This window comes from Leopardus geoffroyi, chromosome B3 (assembly GCF_018350155.1).
Source record: "Leopardus geoffroyi isolate Oge1 chromosome B3, O.geoffroyi_Oge1_pat1.0, whole genome shotgun sequence".
Classification (NCBI taxonomy): domain Eukaryota; kingdom Metazoa; phylum Chordata; class Mammalia; order Carnivora; family Felidae; genus Leopardus; species Leopardus geoffroyi.
Genome location: NC_059337.1, coordinates 4,088,602 through 4,105,151, shown reverse-complemented (window position 1 = coordinate 4,105,151; position 16,550 = coordinate 4,088,602). Strand labels below are relative to the sequence as shown.

Sequence of the window (16,550 nt, the reverse complement as noted above, 5' to 3'; positions counted from 1 at the left end):
GTAAGAGAGGGGAGCTGAACGTCTCTGGTCCCTCCCTTAGCAGGAAGGGAGGCAGGCAGGGCTCCCCTGTTGCTAAGGTCACGGCTCAGCCAGGCTGAGCGGACTGTCCCTCGTGGGCTTGGGCAAGCTCTTTCCCCACACAGGGTCCTGGCCTATATCCCAAGCCTGGAGAAGAAGGGTGGTCCCAGTTCAAAAGGGCCCAGGGACAGAGCACCATGAATGGACCACTGGGGGGCCTCAGACCAGCTCCTGCTGCTTCCGTGGCCACCCACCCTGCCCCAGGGCCACCCGAGCCCATCCAGAAGCTTGACCACACACAGTGAGTCAAATTCCTATCTGATACTTGCCCAGATCAGCAAAAGGAAGGATCGTTCAACAGGATCCAATGGACCCTGCTGGCAGGAGGCTGGGAAGGGGGGGGGGGGGTATCGATTAAAACACTAAGTTCTGTTTATCTGTTTAGTTAAACAAATATTTATTAAGCACCTTTGTGCCAGGCACTGTGCTAGGCGCCCTCACTGCACGCTGTCCCCACAGCACAGTCATCTGCTCAGAAGTTAAAACCCAGGAAAGGAACACTGTCGCAACCCTACGAACTGGGGGTGGGTGGAAGGGGGGCAGAGTGGGTGCAGGCAGTGCCTGTGAGCCCACCCCAGACTTGTTTGCTCTCTCCGGACAAGTCTCTACTAAGCGGCTGCTTTAAAGCATCTTGATTCTTACCGAGAGGGAAGGCGTTACCCCCATGCCCCGCGCACGGGTGCCTGGTGGACGTTCAAACGCTCTGAACGTTCTTCCAAAAAGAACGTTTCTATTTGTAATAGAAAATCCTTTGCTCAGTTGGTATGGTCGCAACAGCCCTTAAGAAAGATACAAACATCCCTGCCCTGACTACGTAAACGTTTAAGGGAGACCTAGCGCGGGATTCCTGAGTCAGAACCTTCCAGATGTCCGCAGCCTCGCGAGGTCAGGGAGGCGAGAGGAGGCGTGTGTTCCGGAGGGGAGAGTGGACGGCACCACGGGTGTGGAGGCGCGACAAACCACACCTGCACTAACAGAGCGACGCACACGGGAGGACGCCCCAGCCCTCGGCCCACGGCCCCTAGCTGTCGGCCCCCAGCTTGGAGAGGCCGCGGCGGAAGTCGTGCAGGCCGTCGATCTTCGCGTCCAGCACCTCCAGGAAGCTCTTGAGCTCCACCTTCAGGTGGCGCTGGCGGTACTTACTCTCCTCAATGTCCGTCTTGAGGGACCGCACCTTGCCCTCCAGGTTCTGATTGTCTCTCTCTGCCGCCTGAAGGAAGACACACCGGGGGACCGGTCACCGAGACCCTCTCCCCCCGGGGGGCCCGCATCCCTAGCTGAGTCCCCCAGCACCCACGCCTGTGCCTGCTGACGTCAGCACGGAACTCAGGGCTCTCCGGTGCACCACCCCCTCTCCTGATGGTTCCCTGGCAGAGTGCGTGACCAACACCTGAGCTGATAAAGGGCGGCTCCACGCAGGACGCAGAGCTCGGGTCCTGCCTGGGGGAGCCTGAGGCAAGAGGGCCTTCTCACAGAGTGCCCAGGGGAGGAAGCCCGCAGGCCTAGCACACGGGGTTTTCCGCCCCAGTCCCAGAACGGTCAGCAGAGACCACATGCTAGTTCCATTCTGGGACAGAGAAGCAGGTCCAACGGGACGGTGACTTGTTTCCCCGGCTCTACGGAGAGGCTCCCGGGCCAGCCTCTGGCGTCCGTGAGGAAGGTCAGAGCCATGCCAGACTCAGGCACAGCTGTCTGGGCACCGGCATCAGGTGGTGTGACCAAGGGGGCAGTCGCGCTCCTAAGGGTCTGGTGGCTGCAAGTCCTTAAACAAGGTGTAAGCCTGTGCTCTTCACATCCAGTAAGAGCTTCATCTTATGGACGTGATCAGGTATGTTCTGCTCACGTGTACAGGAACCACCGACGAATATGGGGGTCGTTCCTGAAGTGGGGGACCCTTGGAGGTGAAAGGGGATGTGGAAACCCCTCTCTGTGGATCGGGAACCTGAGGCCAGTGCGGTGGGGGGGGAGGGGGGGGGATGGGTGCCCAAGGTTAAGTCCAAGGTCACGGGCAAGGTGGGCTAGCACCGGGTTCTTAAATCTCCGCCCTCCCTTCTGTGGGGCTCCTCACCGCCCAAAGACTCTGCAGAGACTTCTGTGGGCGGGAATCAGTCACCGCACGATGATTATTCACAAGACACCTTCGCAGAAGTGGAAAAACCAGAAGGTAAACACTGCTGAGTCTGCACCCTGGGGAGGGGTCACAGATGGCATCTGGCAGGCGGTTACCAACGGCTTTTCAGGACTAGAAAGTCACTGTTCTTTACCGCGGGAGGTGTGAAAAGGGGGAGCCCGGAGAAACGGGTAGCCCCCACGAATGCCTTCCAGTCGGAGCCAAGGCAGATGCACCCCTCCTTACCTCTAACTTCTCAGAGACGTATTCGCACTCTGACATGAGCTGAGGTATGATTTCACTTTGTTTGCGGAGGTCATTCAACTCCTACGGGGGACAGAGGTTTGAAAAAAAATCATGAAAGCAAGTCAGATTAAAAAAAAAAAAAGGGGCGCCTGGGTGGCGCAGTCGGTTAAGCATCCGACTTCAGCCAGGTCACGATCTCGCGGTCCGTGAGTTCGAGCCCCGCATCAGGCTCTGGGCTGATGGCTCAGAGCCTGGAGCCTGTTTCCGATTCTGTGTCTCCCTCTCTCTCTGCCCCTCCCCCGTTCATGCTCTGTCTCTCTCTGTCCCAAAGAAAAAAAAAAAAAAAAAAAAAGCCCTCGTGAACGACCACGACCCGTGTACAGCCGACGGAGGCAGCTGTGCTGAGTCCGTACCGTCTGCGTAACGACAACGGGGATGAAGTTAACACGTAACGCGCGGCCGGGTGTGTTAGGTGTTGTTATCGCGTGAAGTCTGCACACCACCACAGAAAACAGGTGCTCTTACGATCCCCAACTTGCAGATGGGGAAAGTGAGGCTGGGAGGTTTGGTACCTCAGCTGTCCTGCCAACCCACCCCACCCCCCGCCCGCCCCGGGGCGAAAACAACCGCCTGATCGCAGATCACCTGTCACAGTGTCTGAGTGTTTTGTAAGTGTCCAGCTCCCCCGAGGGTCGGAGCCGTGGCCTGGCGACACAGCTGGTGTGGGTCAGCCCCGTGCTCTGAGCGTTTGTGCCTCGATGCAGCTCTGGGCGGTCCCCCGCGGATGCCCAGGCAGCTGCCAGGCAAGTCACGTGCTCCCCAGACACCTGCCGTGTCCCAGGCATGGACGGCCCCTCCGGCCAACTCACCGTCTCCTTCTCCCGCACTTCGGACTCCAGCTCTCCGATCCTCTGCTCCAGCTGCGAGTTCCTCTCCTTCTCTCTGTTTATCTCGCTGCACTGCTCCTCCAGCTCGTCAATCTTTAACAAAGCAGGGATGCCACGTTACTTCGGTGGTGAAACGGAAGGTCACCACGGCTGTTTATGCTGTCTTTCCAAACAGAACCACAAACTAACCCCCTTTCGCATCTTTCCTCGCGTCTACGAAGCAACTCCGGGCGGCTGCCCTCCTTCACCCCCGGCAGAGCCCAGTCCCGTCACCAAACCTGGCTTCAGGACGAGCCGGGCTTCCGGTTCTCTCTCTCAGCCACGGGATAGGAACTTCAGGTTTGCTTTAAAGGGTTCCTCACAAGTATAGGGGCCGCATGTCCCATGAATCTATCTACTTCTCCCCATAATGATCGGTACATCGTTTAACCAGGTCCTGAATCATTCTGTTTCATCTCAAAGGTTTAAGCCAGCAGGGAAGAGAACCAATCAGCCCTGTGGGACAATGGCCACCAAATGGGACACAGGGACATTTCCAACATTTTAAATCAGGGTGACCTTTCCTTACCGGTGCACGGCAGGAAGGGCCTGGCCCGCGAGCCTCCTCCTGGAGACAGGAGACGTGCAGACTGAACTGGCGAGTCCCCAGAGTTCATTCTTCTCCCCTTCCCAGCCCTGACCCCCTCAGAAGGGACGCAAAGGCCTCACCACCTTGGCACTGCTGTGTGTCTGATGCTGAGTGCTTCCCAGCGGCCAGAGCGCACGTGCGCAGTAGGAACGCAACCCGCTGGTAACACAGAACCCCACACCGACGGGGTCCCGCAAACGAGCGGCAGGCCTCGAGGCAAAGGGCACTGGGCGGTCACCACGAGGACACTTTCAGAGGTGGCCGGCACACCAGCTCTCGGGCTCTGAACCCCCAGCCACAGGAGCTGCTGGGGACCCCACTGACTTCTACCTTGCACCCTGGAGGTTCCCAATGATTCTCGTTGAGGGGAGCGGACTCCTCCCGGGTTTGGGTCTGAGACTCAGACGCAAACAGAAACCAACTCCCTGCTTGGAAAGAGCAGCAAAGGGCCACCGATCCCTCTGACAGGCCACTCGGCCAGGCCTCAGGAGGGAACGGGGAGTCAGCACTTGGCCTGGCGCCCTGGCTGGCAGCACTTACGGCGCCGAAATGAAAAAGACAACACGAGGCAGGGCTCCGCGCCATCCGTACCAAAGGAAGGTGGGGAGACAGGGGGGCGGCTCTGCGGGTCCATCCAGGCTGGGCGGGCAGGGGGCCAACGGGGGAGCGACAGCCAAGTGAACACCAGCCTCCGTGCGGTCCCCCCCCACCCCTCCCCCGCCCGGTCCTGAACTTAACAAAGCAGCCCCCGACCACGGCCGCTGTCCCGGCGCCCACCTTGTTCCGGAGCCGATCGTTCTCCTCGCGGCACAGGGAGAACTGGCGCTTCCACTGCTCCACGCTGGCGGCCGACTCCTGAAGCGCTGCCGTCAGCCGGGCGTTACTCTCCCGCAGGGTCTGCAGCTCCACCTCCCACTTCTTCACGTTGGCGGCGCTGCGGGGGCGCGGGAGGTGACCGGGTGGCCCTGTGCCCTCCGCCCCGCTCCACCCCACCTGCCACCCCGGCAGTGCGGGGAAGACCCCCTCGCTCCCTCCTGAGCCCTGGCCCCAGAGCTCTGTGTCGTGTCCTGTCCCGTCCCTTCCTGAAGGAGTGTCATGACAGCCAGGCCCTTTCCAGCAATCCCGGACACCTGAGGACACCAGGTATGACAGACACTGACTCCGGGCCATAATAGGCCCCTGTGTCCCCTCCAAGCCCCAAGAGGACTCCAGAGCCAGAGACCAGAGGGCAGAGGACACAGTGACCGTGTGAGAGAGGGGGCCCAGGCTGACCTGACGTCAGGGGCAGAGGATGACCACAGGTCTGCGGGACACCTCCATGTGACCAAAACAACCTCGTGTTTGCCCTTCATCCTCTGTGCTCCCTGAAGGAGCTTCAAAAAACAAACTTGGGGGGGTGGGTGGTGCCTGCGTGGCTCAGCTAGTTGAGCATCTGACTTTGGCTCGGGTCATGATGTCGTGGTTCAACGAGTTCGGGCCCCGCATCGGGCTCTGTGCTGACAGCTCGGAGCCTGGAGCCTGCTCCGGATTCTGTCTCCCTCTCTCATTGCTGCTCCCCCACTTGCGCTCTGTCTCTCCCTCTCAAAAATAAACATTTAAAAAACAAAACAAAACAAAAAAAAAAAACAGAAGCAAACTGGAATCAGGTTCCCCTCAGGTACTGTTGGCTTTCATGTTCCTCTGTCTCCTGGCTTTGGAGCCCAGCGTGAGGTGTCGTGGGTGCCCCGAGGGCTGAGCCGCACAGGACACACAGGGCAAGCCCGGGATTCTTATCAATCCTGCCTGGCTGAACAATCAGACTTCTGTCTTTAAATGCTTTTTGACTTGGGGGGGGGGGGGGAGGGAGCACGGGGGGGGGGGGGGGGATCTTTTTTTTTTTTTTTTCCGGTAAGTAAATAGGACTGTATCTCAATAATCTGTGTCACCTTTCATCCTAGTCTCAAGGATCTAAGAACTTCACTGGAAAAGATAAGCTTTCAAACACCGTAGCAGAAAAAGAAAAAAAAAGGTAAAATATAATCTGATTAATTTCAGAGGTAATGATCGAGAATGTAAGCTGATTTAGAGAAATGGTTTCATGCTCTCTTCCTATAATTCACTTGTTCATTAAGTGGGGATTTAAAAACATTTATTTTTAGGGGTGAAACGTTTTCATCCAGGCAGCGCTGTGTTAAAACCACAAAAGAGTGAAAAGCAGGTGCTATGATGGAAAAATTTACTAGCCGTGGGACCTCAGGCAAGGACTCACTTTTTACCACCTGGGACTAAGTTTCCTCATCTGTAAAATGGAGTTCATATGACCCAGCTTTTTGATGGGGGCAAGTCTGAGGAGAGCACCTTCTCAGCCACAGGAAGGTTGGGGGAAGCTGGCCAAACTCCCCCCCCCCCCCCCGGGGGAACGGGATGATTCCCAAGGATAGCAGCTCTGAATGCTCACAGGGTCAGATCAGCCCAGCCTTCCGGAAAAGGGCCATCTCAAGATACAAAAACATACACATAGCCTGTGTAGTCATTACAAATTAAAGTCATGTTGATATTATTATGGGGATTGTGTTAAATAATTTATACATCAGTTTAGGGGAAATTGATTTTCTTTCTTTCTTTCTTTCTTTCTTTCTTTCTTTCTTTCTTTCTTTCTTTCTATCTATCTACCTATTTATTTTTGAGAGAGACAGAGAATGCAAGTGAGTTAGGGGCAGAGAAAGAGGGAGACACAGAAGCAGAAGCAGGCTCCAGGCTCTGAGCTGTTGGCACAGAGCCTGACACGAGGCTCGAACTCACGAGCTGTGAGATCATGACCTGAGCTGAAGTCGGATGCTCAACTGACTGAGCCACCCAGGCACCCTGGAAATTGATTCTTTTTAAAATATCAAGGCTTCCTACTACTTTCCAACAGAAAATATATTTTTTAATTATTCATTTATAGTCCTCAAAATCATTTTAAAGCTTTCTTTACAGAGATACTGTATTTTCTGAAGTTTTCTGTATTTTATGATTCTGGCTCATGTAATTTATGGTTCTAGCTCCTATTGTTAAAGGAAATCTCTTCTTCAAATACATATTTTCTATGTGATGTTTGTATATAGAGAAGCTATTGATTTTTGTGAGATGTTATATTATTTTTCATAGTTTTTCATAGTTTGTTAGATTTTCACAGGTTTTTCTTGAGTGTTCAAGATGCAATCTTATATACAAGTAAATGATAAACTTGGATCCTTAGAAAACAAAACGGGGGCATCTGGGTGGCTCAGTCGGTTGAGTGTCAGACTTCAGCTCAGGTCATGATCTCACGGTTCATGGGTTCGAGCCCTGCATTGGGCTCTGTGTTGACAGGTCGGAGCCTGGAACCTGCTTCAAATTCTGTGTCTCCCTCTCCCTCTGTCCTCCCCCACTCGTTCTGTCTCTCTCAAAAATAAACATTAAAAAAAAAAATTAAAGAGGGGAGCCTGGGTGGCTCAGTTGGTTGAGCGTCCGACTTTTGCTCAGGTCATTATCTCATGCTTTGTGGGTTCAAGCCCCGAGTCGGGCTCTGTGCTGACATCTCGGAGCCTGGAGCCTGCTTTGGATTCTGTGTCTCTCTCTCTGTCTCCCCCACTCACGCCCTGTCTCTTTCTCTTAAAACTAAGTAAACATTAAAAAAATGCAAAAAAAAAAAAACAAAAAACCACGAAAAAAAACCACATACAAGCACAGGCACACATATCTGTCACACTCACACAAACCTCTTTCACGTTCTCTGTGCTCTCACCGTAAGCAGACACACACACACACACACACACACACACACACTTGCACACTCACACACATGAACTGACACCAGTCTGGTCAGCCAGACGGAGAATAGCCACAGAGCCAGCTGGCCTTCCTTTGGCCCGGAGACAAGACCAGACACTCTGAGCAGGACCCCGTCTCCTCAGGAAACCCTGCCCAGCAGGAAAGGCTGCAGGGAGGCACTGAGCCGGGAGAAAAGAGCGTCTGGATTTCAAACACTCTTACCTCTGCGTCAAAGCAATCTTCAGCTTGTCGTTCTCAGACTTCAGGTGCGTGTCAGCAGGACCCACGTGAGAGGCCTTTTCATCGTCCGTCCCGTTGACGCTGGATGCCTGAGTAGAAGACGGGCTTTCACACCCAGGTTCCTGGCCAAAGTGAATTCCCTTCACACATTACTGTTCACAGTAGCAGCAAATCGGGCATAACGAGAAAGCGTGTTAGTGAGCGGGGGAGAAGCAAGTCATCTGACCGGGATGCGGCAAAGACTAGCACGTGGAAAGATATCAAGAACAAAGGAAGGGGCGCCTAAGCGGCTCAGTGGGTCGAGCTGAGCATCCGACTCTTGATTTTGGCTCAGGTCATGATCTTGTGGCTTTGGGAGTTCAAGCCCTGCGTCTGGCTCTGTGCTGACAGTGCAGAGCCTACTTGAGATTCTCTCCCTCTCTCTCCCCCTCTTTCTGTCTACCCCTCCCCCATTTGCACTCTTTCTCTCTTGAAATAAATAAACATTAAAAAAAAAAAAAAAGAACAAAGGAAAAGGCCCAGAGGAGTCTCCTCGAAGCTCAGAAAGTCTGTGCACTTTACAGAGAAAAAGAGTCCACCCGGGGCCCTGACTCAGGATCACTTACTCAACTTTACACATAAACCTAACAAGCTTGGACACCGGGGCTCCCTTATTTAACACAGAAGCCACAGATGAAAACAGGGGGAGGGATTCACAACAAGGAACAAGAAAGAGGGAATGAGAAGAAAGTATTAGAAGCTGGAACTTAAAACCCCCTGGGGCCACAGAGAGACCAACACTCATTAAACATTCAGGACTCAGATGTGGCTGTGGCCTCCACTGCTGTCAGCATTATTATGAATATGAATATTCTGAGCTGCTTTGTGTAACAAGTCATACCAACCATGGGTGACATCTCATCTGGTCTAGGGTAAGACCTTATTTGGCCTCCAATAAGCATAAAGGCAAAGGCAGGAACCCGAAAGAGAATGATGTGTACATCTGACTTTAAATTTCTGCTCTCTCTCTTAAAAAAAAAAAAAGTGCCATAAACAAAATTAAAATGCACACAAGAAACGTGGGAACATATCTGCTGCTGAACATTTGCATATATGAAAAACAAGATGTTAATACTTTTCTTGTGCTGGAAAACTCTCAGAGGCCTTGTCTTCTAGAGCCACGCACTGACATATATACGGATGAAATGATCTCTGGGATTTGCTTTAAAATTTAGGGGGAGAGGAGGGTCTGGGGTGGGGGGACGGATGAAACAACAGGTCATAAATTCTTAATCGTGAAAGCTGACCTATGCGTCCCACGGAGGTTCATTTTACAATTCTGCCAAGCTGTGAACAGGTTCAAAAACGTCCACGTTAAAAAAATAAAATTCTGGGGCGCCTGGGTGGCGCAGTCGGTTAAGCGTCCGACTTCAGCCAGGTCACGATCTCGCGGTCCGTGAGTTCGAGCCCCGCGTCGGGCTCTGGGCTGATGGCTCAGAGCCTGGAGCCTGTTTCCGATTCTGTGTCTCCCTCTCTCTCTGCCCCTCCCCCATTCATGCTGTGTCTCTCTCTGTCCCCAAAATAAATAAACGTTGAAAAAAAAAATTAAAAAAAAATAAAATAAAATTCCTAGAAATCTACGCTAAAAGATTAACACTTTAATGTTTTTTAAAAAAGGAAAAAAAGGGGCGCCTGGGTGGCTCAGTCGAGCGTCCAACTCTGGATTTAGGCTCACGTCATGATCTCACAGTTTGTGAGTTGGAGCCCCACATCGGGCTCGTCGCTCTCAGCAGATCATACCTGCTTGGGACTCTCTCCCCCTTCCCCTCTGCCCCTCCCCTGTTCATGCTCTCTCTCTCTCTCAAAATAAATAAATAAACTTTAAAAAAAAAAAAAAGGAAAAAATACATAATTGACATTTACAGAAGAAAAAATGCGTAGAATCAATAAACACAAAAAATATTTAATCTCGCTGGTAAACAAATACAAAATGAGAAAAGGCCAAGAGAATATATTTTTCTTCTGTCAAGTCAACAAAGCTTTGCTGGTGAGAGTGTGGGAGGAAAATTCGCTCTCAGTCACTGCTGGGGGTAGTGAGAAGCATCCATTTCTGTGGGCTAAGTCTGCAGTATTTATCAAAACCTTTTAAAATGTCCCTGCCTTTTAACCCAGTATTTCCAGTCCAAGAATTTATCTTGCAGAAATGATCAAACGCACAAAGATGTGCGAGGACGTTCATCACAGTGTCATTTGTATTCATGAAAAATCAGAAACCACGCAGATGTCCCAAAGTAGAGGTTAATGGAGTAAGGTGTGATACAGACAAATACTAAATGTTGTCTAGCCATTAAGATAGTTTTGAAAAGGGATATTTGAAAACACAGGGGAATGATCACGAAACATAAAGTAAAAAAGGTTAAAAAGAACAATATAAATATATACTAGATATTTAACACATATCTTTGTGTGGTGCGGACTCTATTCTTTAGAGAATGGCAATGTTTTGATTTTTACAATAAATATATATTGCTTTCACGGTCAGGATGAAACCCCTATTAAATGTTTAAAATCTTCAAATATTTGGAACACTGGGCCAAAGTGTTCATTCCCCAGGAGATCCAGGAAAGCAAGCAATTGTATGACTTCTAATAAAAATGAAAAGAAAAATGTACAGTGGTCTCTACATCTGGGGACATATCAAGAAGGACAAATAAAAACTAAACCTAAGAGATAAAAAAAAAAAACAAAACCCTGATAGGTAATTAATACATACACATAATATAGCATCTGATGGGTATACATGATTTAAGGTTTAAAGTACCTTTTGTGGGGGGGGGGGGTGGGTAACAAAGATTAAAATAAAACACTTATATAAAGAAATTCTGATATTAAAGTTTAAAGGTATAGCTATAATATGTGGTGTCCAGAAAAAGATTGTATATTAGAAACTCTAGATTGTGGACCATTTTGGGGGTCCAATTTCACTTCAGGGTCCAATTTCATAGGTACTCAGTGGTTACTTATGGTAATCAGTATATGAAATTAACAGGATCACTCAGATTACATTAAAGATTATTCAGAAAGAGTCAGGAAAGTTCTTGCCCACCTGAAGTCTAATACGCATTCATTTCCATAAATTCACACGGGGCATCTTTCATACGATGAGCCAGGACCGGCGCTGGGAAATCCCGGTCCTGAGGGTCAGTCACTGTGGTGGCCAAACCCGGGGCCCTCCGCTCTGCAGCACTGACTCACTTAGCACGTGCCTGCCTCGGGTCAGTAACGGGGAGATTTCTCCTCTGTCTTCCTCGCTGGGCCCCTTCCCATAGCTGGGCAAACTTAACAAGGCTCTAGCTTTGCCCTCCTCTCCCCACGGCTTCTTGGAAAGGCCAAGCCTTCAGCTATTACTTCTTCGAGGCTGACGGTCAAGTCTAGAATGTCAGTCTTGACAGCTCAAGATGCCCAGTCCCCTGGTTCTCTTCCTACAGGCTGTCCTCAACATCCCTCCCTTCCTCCTCACCCCTGCAGCTGCGCCCTCGCCAATCCACCGACCGTCTGTGGCTCCCTGACTTCCTCCCCATGTGAGTACAACCCTCACATAAATTCCAGAGAAACAGTCAGGGAACACCTCCAACATCTACCACAACAACCCAACAATAAGTAGACAACAAATAATAAACTGCTAGTCAAGAATGCCAGGTCTTTTGCAGGATCACCAAGTGCAGCTCCAATTCCTCTCACAGGGCACCTTGCTCCCAGCCAGGCAGACTCCCGGCTGTGTTGGCTGTTGCATCGTGCTTGTTCCGAACCCCGAATCCTGCCCCTCTCCTGTCTCTGTGCACATAACCTTACCACGAGATCAAGGCTTCCACCCACCATTATATACACCAAACTAGACCTCAGGAACTAGACATTTTTAAAACGTTTTTATTTATTGGGGGGGAGGGGCAGAGAGAGAGGGAGACCCAGAATCCGAAGCAGGCTCCAGGCTCTGATCTCTCAGCCCAGAGCACAACATGGGGCTCAAAACCAAAAACTCTGAGACCATGACCTGAGCCGAAGTCAGACGCTCAACCGACTGATGCACCCAGGCGCCCCAATCGTCACACTTTTAAGTAGACAGACTACTCAATCTCTGGCAAAGCCGTATCGCCTTTGCTAAACCAAGCCCTTGGAATACCATCTCCCATCTGACTTTGTTAAAACAGAGAAGCAGAGACAAGGGTTCTCTGGCATCAGCCAAGTTTTCTCTCTTGTGGGCACGAGGTACCCACCGGTATTGTCACTGCACATCGTTCATGCAGACTCGCCCCCCAGCACTGAAGGGAAACACAGTGCTTTGCCTCTGGTATTTAAACACAATGACAGGGGCGCCTGGGCGGCGCAGTCGGTCGAGCGTCCGACTTCAGCTCAGGCCACGATCTCGCGGTCCGTGAGTTCGAGCCCCGCGTCGAGCCCTGGGCTGGTGGCTCAGAGCCTGGAGCCTGCTTCCGATTCTGTGTCTCCCTCTCTCTCTGCCCCTCCCCCGTTCATGCTCTGTCTCTCTCTGTCTCAAAAATAAATAAAACGTTAAAAAAAAAAAAAATAAAAAAATAAACACAATGACAAAGAATGCCTCTTAGGGGCCAGAGGCATGCGGTAATTCTAACCTCATCTAGTGCTTTCCGTCAAAAATACATCAGCACATCTGGAAAATTCAAGACTCTCAGAGAAACACGTCCTCCCACCTCAGTGCGAGCAGGCTAAGAGTGGAAAAAGCCTTCACAACGCCCCTAACGCTGGAAGTCCATACTTCTCGTCACAAGTGACAAGGAACAAAGAGGCTCAATTACTGATCACACTCAGATTTATTTTGTGGACAAATCACTTACTTGGGAATGATTGCTCGAAGTCTCTGTTTTCTCCTGGGACTTGTCTCTGGCTAGTCTGGCGGCTTCTTTCACCTCCTGGAATTTCTCTGCAAACTGAACGTGAACAGGAGTTACTGAGGTTGCTCTCAACCTTACACACAGCTGGTCTCCAGGACCCACCTTCGGGACTTGGCACTCATTTCAAGTCAATAAAATCTGTATAAATCCAGAAGAATAATTTTATTCAAGACTAAAAAGAAATGATACAAGGAATGCCTCTTCCAGTAACCTCCCGGCCTAGGTCAGATCAGAATCATTTTCTAAGCTGCTGAAGCCAGTTTAATACTGAAGCATTGGGACACTTGGGTGGCTCAGTTGGTTAAGCATATATGACTTTGGCTCAGGTCATGATCTCGCGGTCTGTGGGTTCAAGCCCTGCGTCGGGCTATATATGACTTTGGCTCAGGTCATGATCTCGCGGTCTGTGGGTTCAAGCCCCGCGTCGGGCTCCGTGTTGACAGCTCAGAGCCTGGAGCCTGCTTCCGATTCTACATCTTCCTCTCTGCCCCTCCCTTGCTCAGGCTCACGCACGCTCTCTCAAAAATAAACGTTAATACTGAAGTATTAAGAACAAACACCTCCAGTTAAAAGTAACTAATACAAATGCAAGAAAATAAAACGTAGCTGTACCACAGAAGGAGTCCATGAAAAACTCCACCTCTACCAAAAGACCTGAAAGGTCCAAGAACTTGTACGATATGATGGAAACGAAGAAGACGACCCAGTGAGTTGGGGAGAAGGAACTGGTCTAGACTTTAAAACTTTAAGACGTAAAACAGCAAAATGCAAAAAAACAGCAGCAAAAGTCAACATGCAGCATATGATCGAATCCTGCCCTGAACAGACCATCTGTGGAAGACTTACAGGGAGGCAAATGAAGAAACGGGAACGGAGACTGGATTTAAATGACATCAAGGAATTACTCATTTTACTAGAAATGCCCGTGATGTCATGGTTATGAGGGAAATGTCATTATTTTTTTAGAGATAAATCCTAAAATGTCTGGATGTCTGCAACGTACTTCAGCAACAATAAAATAGATAAAGGGGGCGTCTGGCTGGCTCAGTCGGTTAAGCGTCCAAATTCAGCTCAGGTCACGATCTCACAGTCTGTGGGTTCAAGCCCCGCGTTGGGCTCTGTGCTAACAGCTCGGAGCCTGGAGCCTGCTTCAGATTCTGTGTCTCCCTCTCTCTGCTCCTCCCCTGTTCACACTCTCTGTCTCTCTCTCAAAAATAAACATTAAAAAAAAATTTTTTTTAAATAGATGAAGAAATGTGACAAAACAAGGGTTAAGTCTGGTGACGTGTATATGGTGTTTTTTATCCTATGCTCTCTACTTTTAAAACATGTTTTAATATTTTCATAATAAATTTCTTACAATGCCAGAGCAATCAAATCAATCACTGGCTTATAGTCACTGACAAGGCAACTGATTTTAATTAGCAAATACATTGTTCAAGCAGAGAACGTTCTGTGATAAAGCTGGCATTACAAAGCAAGAGAGAGCTAAATGTGCTTGCTGCAAAACACAAAGAGCTAGCAAGTTGCAAGGCTGCGAGGAGGCTTTTGCTGAGAACACGTTAATTTCGGAGCACAGGCTACTCTGGGAGCATGTTTACAATGCAGGCAGCAGTGGCCCGCTTGGGAAAACCTTGCCAGATGACAGACACTGTGAACAAAGCACCCTGGCTGAAGCAGGAAAGGACAGCCCTTCTGTGCTGGCCGATGTTGCTCCCGCAGGACCATAAATAAAGCCCAGCCACGGGGCTTCATATTTAACCATCCCAGAGCAATCAGAGGAAAATCACATTACTTGTTTAAAACATGTGAGGTCCAGGGGCGCCTGGGTGGCTCAGCTGGTTAAGCATCCATCCGACTTCAGCTCAGGTCATGCATGATCTTACGGTTTGTGAGTTTGAGCCCCGCGTCGGGCTCTGTGCTGACACCTCAGAGCCTGGAGCCTGCTTCGGATTCTGTGTCTCTCTCTCTCTCTGCCCCTCCCCCGCTCGTGCTCTGTCTCTCAAAAATAAACATTAAAAAAAGAAAAAAAAAACCATGTGAGGTCCAGCCTGAGACAAAGCCCTCCCCTCCCTGCTTCCTCTTAGGGGACTCTTAAAGTCAAAACATCATGCCAGAACTCCTTAATGGCAGGGTCCATGCCTTTCTCTTAGCACCTACCCAGCACCTGCAAAGAGCAGGCACAAATCAGTTTGTTCAGTGAATGAATGAACTCTGAGTTCCAGACTCACACACCCTCTGGCCACTTGAAAAACAAATCACGTCCAAGGTGCTAGTGGAGCCTGAGAAAAGCACAGCTCTCTTCTGCTAGACCAATGAGCGGATACTCTGTGAGGAACTGCGGTGAGTGTCTGGGGGCATCCTGCCCCATCTGGCCGCCTCCTACGCTTACCCAACTAGGTGGGGCATCACTCAGAATATGAGCGTTATCCCAGAAGAGATTTTGTGTAGGCACCATAAAGACCTTTCAATCCTATTAAGACGTTAAAAGATTCAATTCTTTAATTTTTTTAGCGGTTATTTATTTTTGAGAGCGAGTGGGCATGAGTGGGGGAGGGGCAGAGAGTGAGGGAGACACAGACTCTGAAGCAGGCTCCAGGCTCTGAGCTGTCAGCACAGAGCCCAACGTGGGGCTCGAACCCATGAACCAGGAGATCATGACCTGAGCCGAATGAAGTCGGACGCCTAAGGGACCGAGCCACCCAGGCACCCCTCAAAGATTCTATTTTCGAAACGCATCATTTTAAGTGCTTTTGTCCAGTATCCATTAAAAGTCAAATGTGTTGTGAAGAAAACTGTTCCCAACAGACAGCCCTGCCGGGTCTCGCCCGTGCTGCACTCAGTAAGGAGGGGGACGCCTCTCTCCCTACAAGCAGGCTGATGTTCTGCCAGGCTACCAAACCAAATGGGCACTCTTTCTCACGGATCCTTTCTTGTCTCTGTCTTGTCTCTGCCCCTTGTCTCACGGGAAGCTGTTTTTAAACTAGACTGGAGATGTCATTAGCCAGCGCCATGCTCATTCAGTCAAAAACACACGGTCCAAGCAGCACTCAGCCCTTCGGTGAAGAGGTACCCCCCCCCCCCCGCCACCGTGTGTGAGCTGGGCCCTGCAGGAAGCTGGGCACTGAGGCATGTATGCTCATATACTCATGTACTCAGATATACTCATATACTCAGATACTCAGATATGCTCATATACTCAGATATACTCATATATACTCATATACTCATATATTCAGATATACTCATATACTCAGATATACTCATATACTCATATATTCAGATATACTCAGATATACTCATATACTCATATATACTCAGATATCTGGTGCAGCTACCAGAAACCGCTCTGCCTCCCAGGAGGCCAAGAGCTGAGTAACAGAAGTCAGTGGCAACTAAGTCAGTATATAAAGTTCTTCCAGGCTTTGACAGAACAAGTCACTTCTGGATGAGTTCGGGGCCTCCATTCGCTCTGTCTCTAACATCCCTAACTGGTGAAGACCTTAGCTCTGCTCTTGGAGACTCTCAGCCTAAGGCGCAAACCTTCCGTTCCAGTGGCGGCTTCTTTCTTTGTCCCCTGACACCCATCATGGCGGCCCCTCAGTGGTCCCACACTCGCTGCCTTGGGTAGGCGTACTTACCCCCCACTTCCCCTGGGCCCTGAGCACAACCACATCTAT

The 16,550-nt window shown here is 50.3% G+C and overlaps 1 protein-coding gene across 5 annotated transcripts in view; it reads right to left on the bottom strand.

Annotated features, from left to right (window-relative positions):
• Positions 1-454: 454 nt before the first annotated feature.
• Positions 455-16,550, bottom strand: part of HOMER2 (homer scaffold protein 2) — a 98,320-nt gene continuing 82,224 nt past the window's right edge. For 3 of the 5 annotated variants that reach the window (XM_045448611.1, XM_045448613.1, XM_045448615.1), the window contains exons 4-9: positions 12,814-12,906; positions 7,946-8,085; positions 4,727-4,883; positions 3,304-3,414; positions 2,435-2,515; positions 455-1,288 (exon numbers count right to left, since the gene is read on the bottom strand). In XM_045448611.1, the coding sequence (XP_045304567.1) occupies positions 1,100-1,288; positions 2,435-2,515; positions 3,304-3,414; positions 4,727-4,883; positions 7,946-8,085; positions 12,814-12,906 (771 nt within the window). In that variant the 3' untranslated portion in view covers positions 455-1,099. The remainder of the gene's footprint in view (positions 1,289-2,434; positions 2,516-3,303; positions 3,415-4,726; positions 4,884-7,945; positions 8,086-12,813; positions 12,907-16,550) is intronic. The other 2 variants (XM_045448612.1, XM_045448614.1) reach the window with 1 other exon arrangement.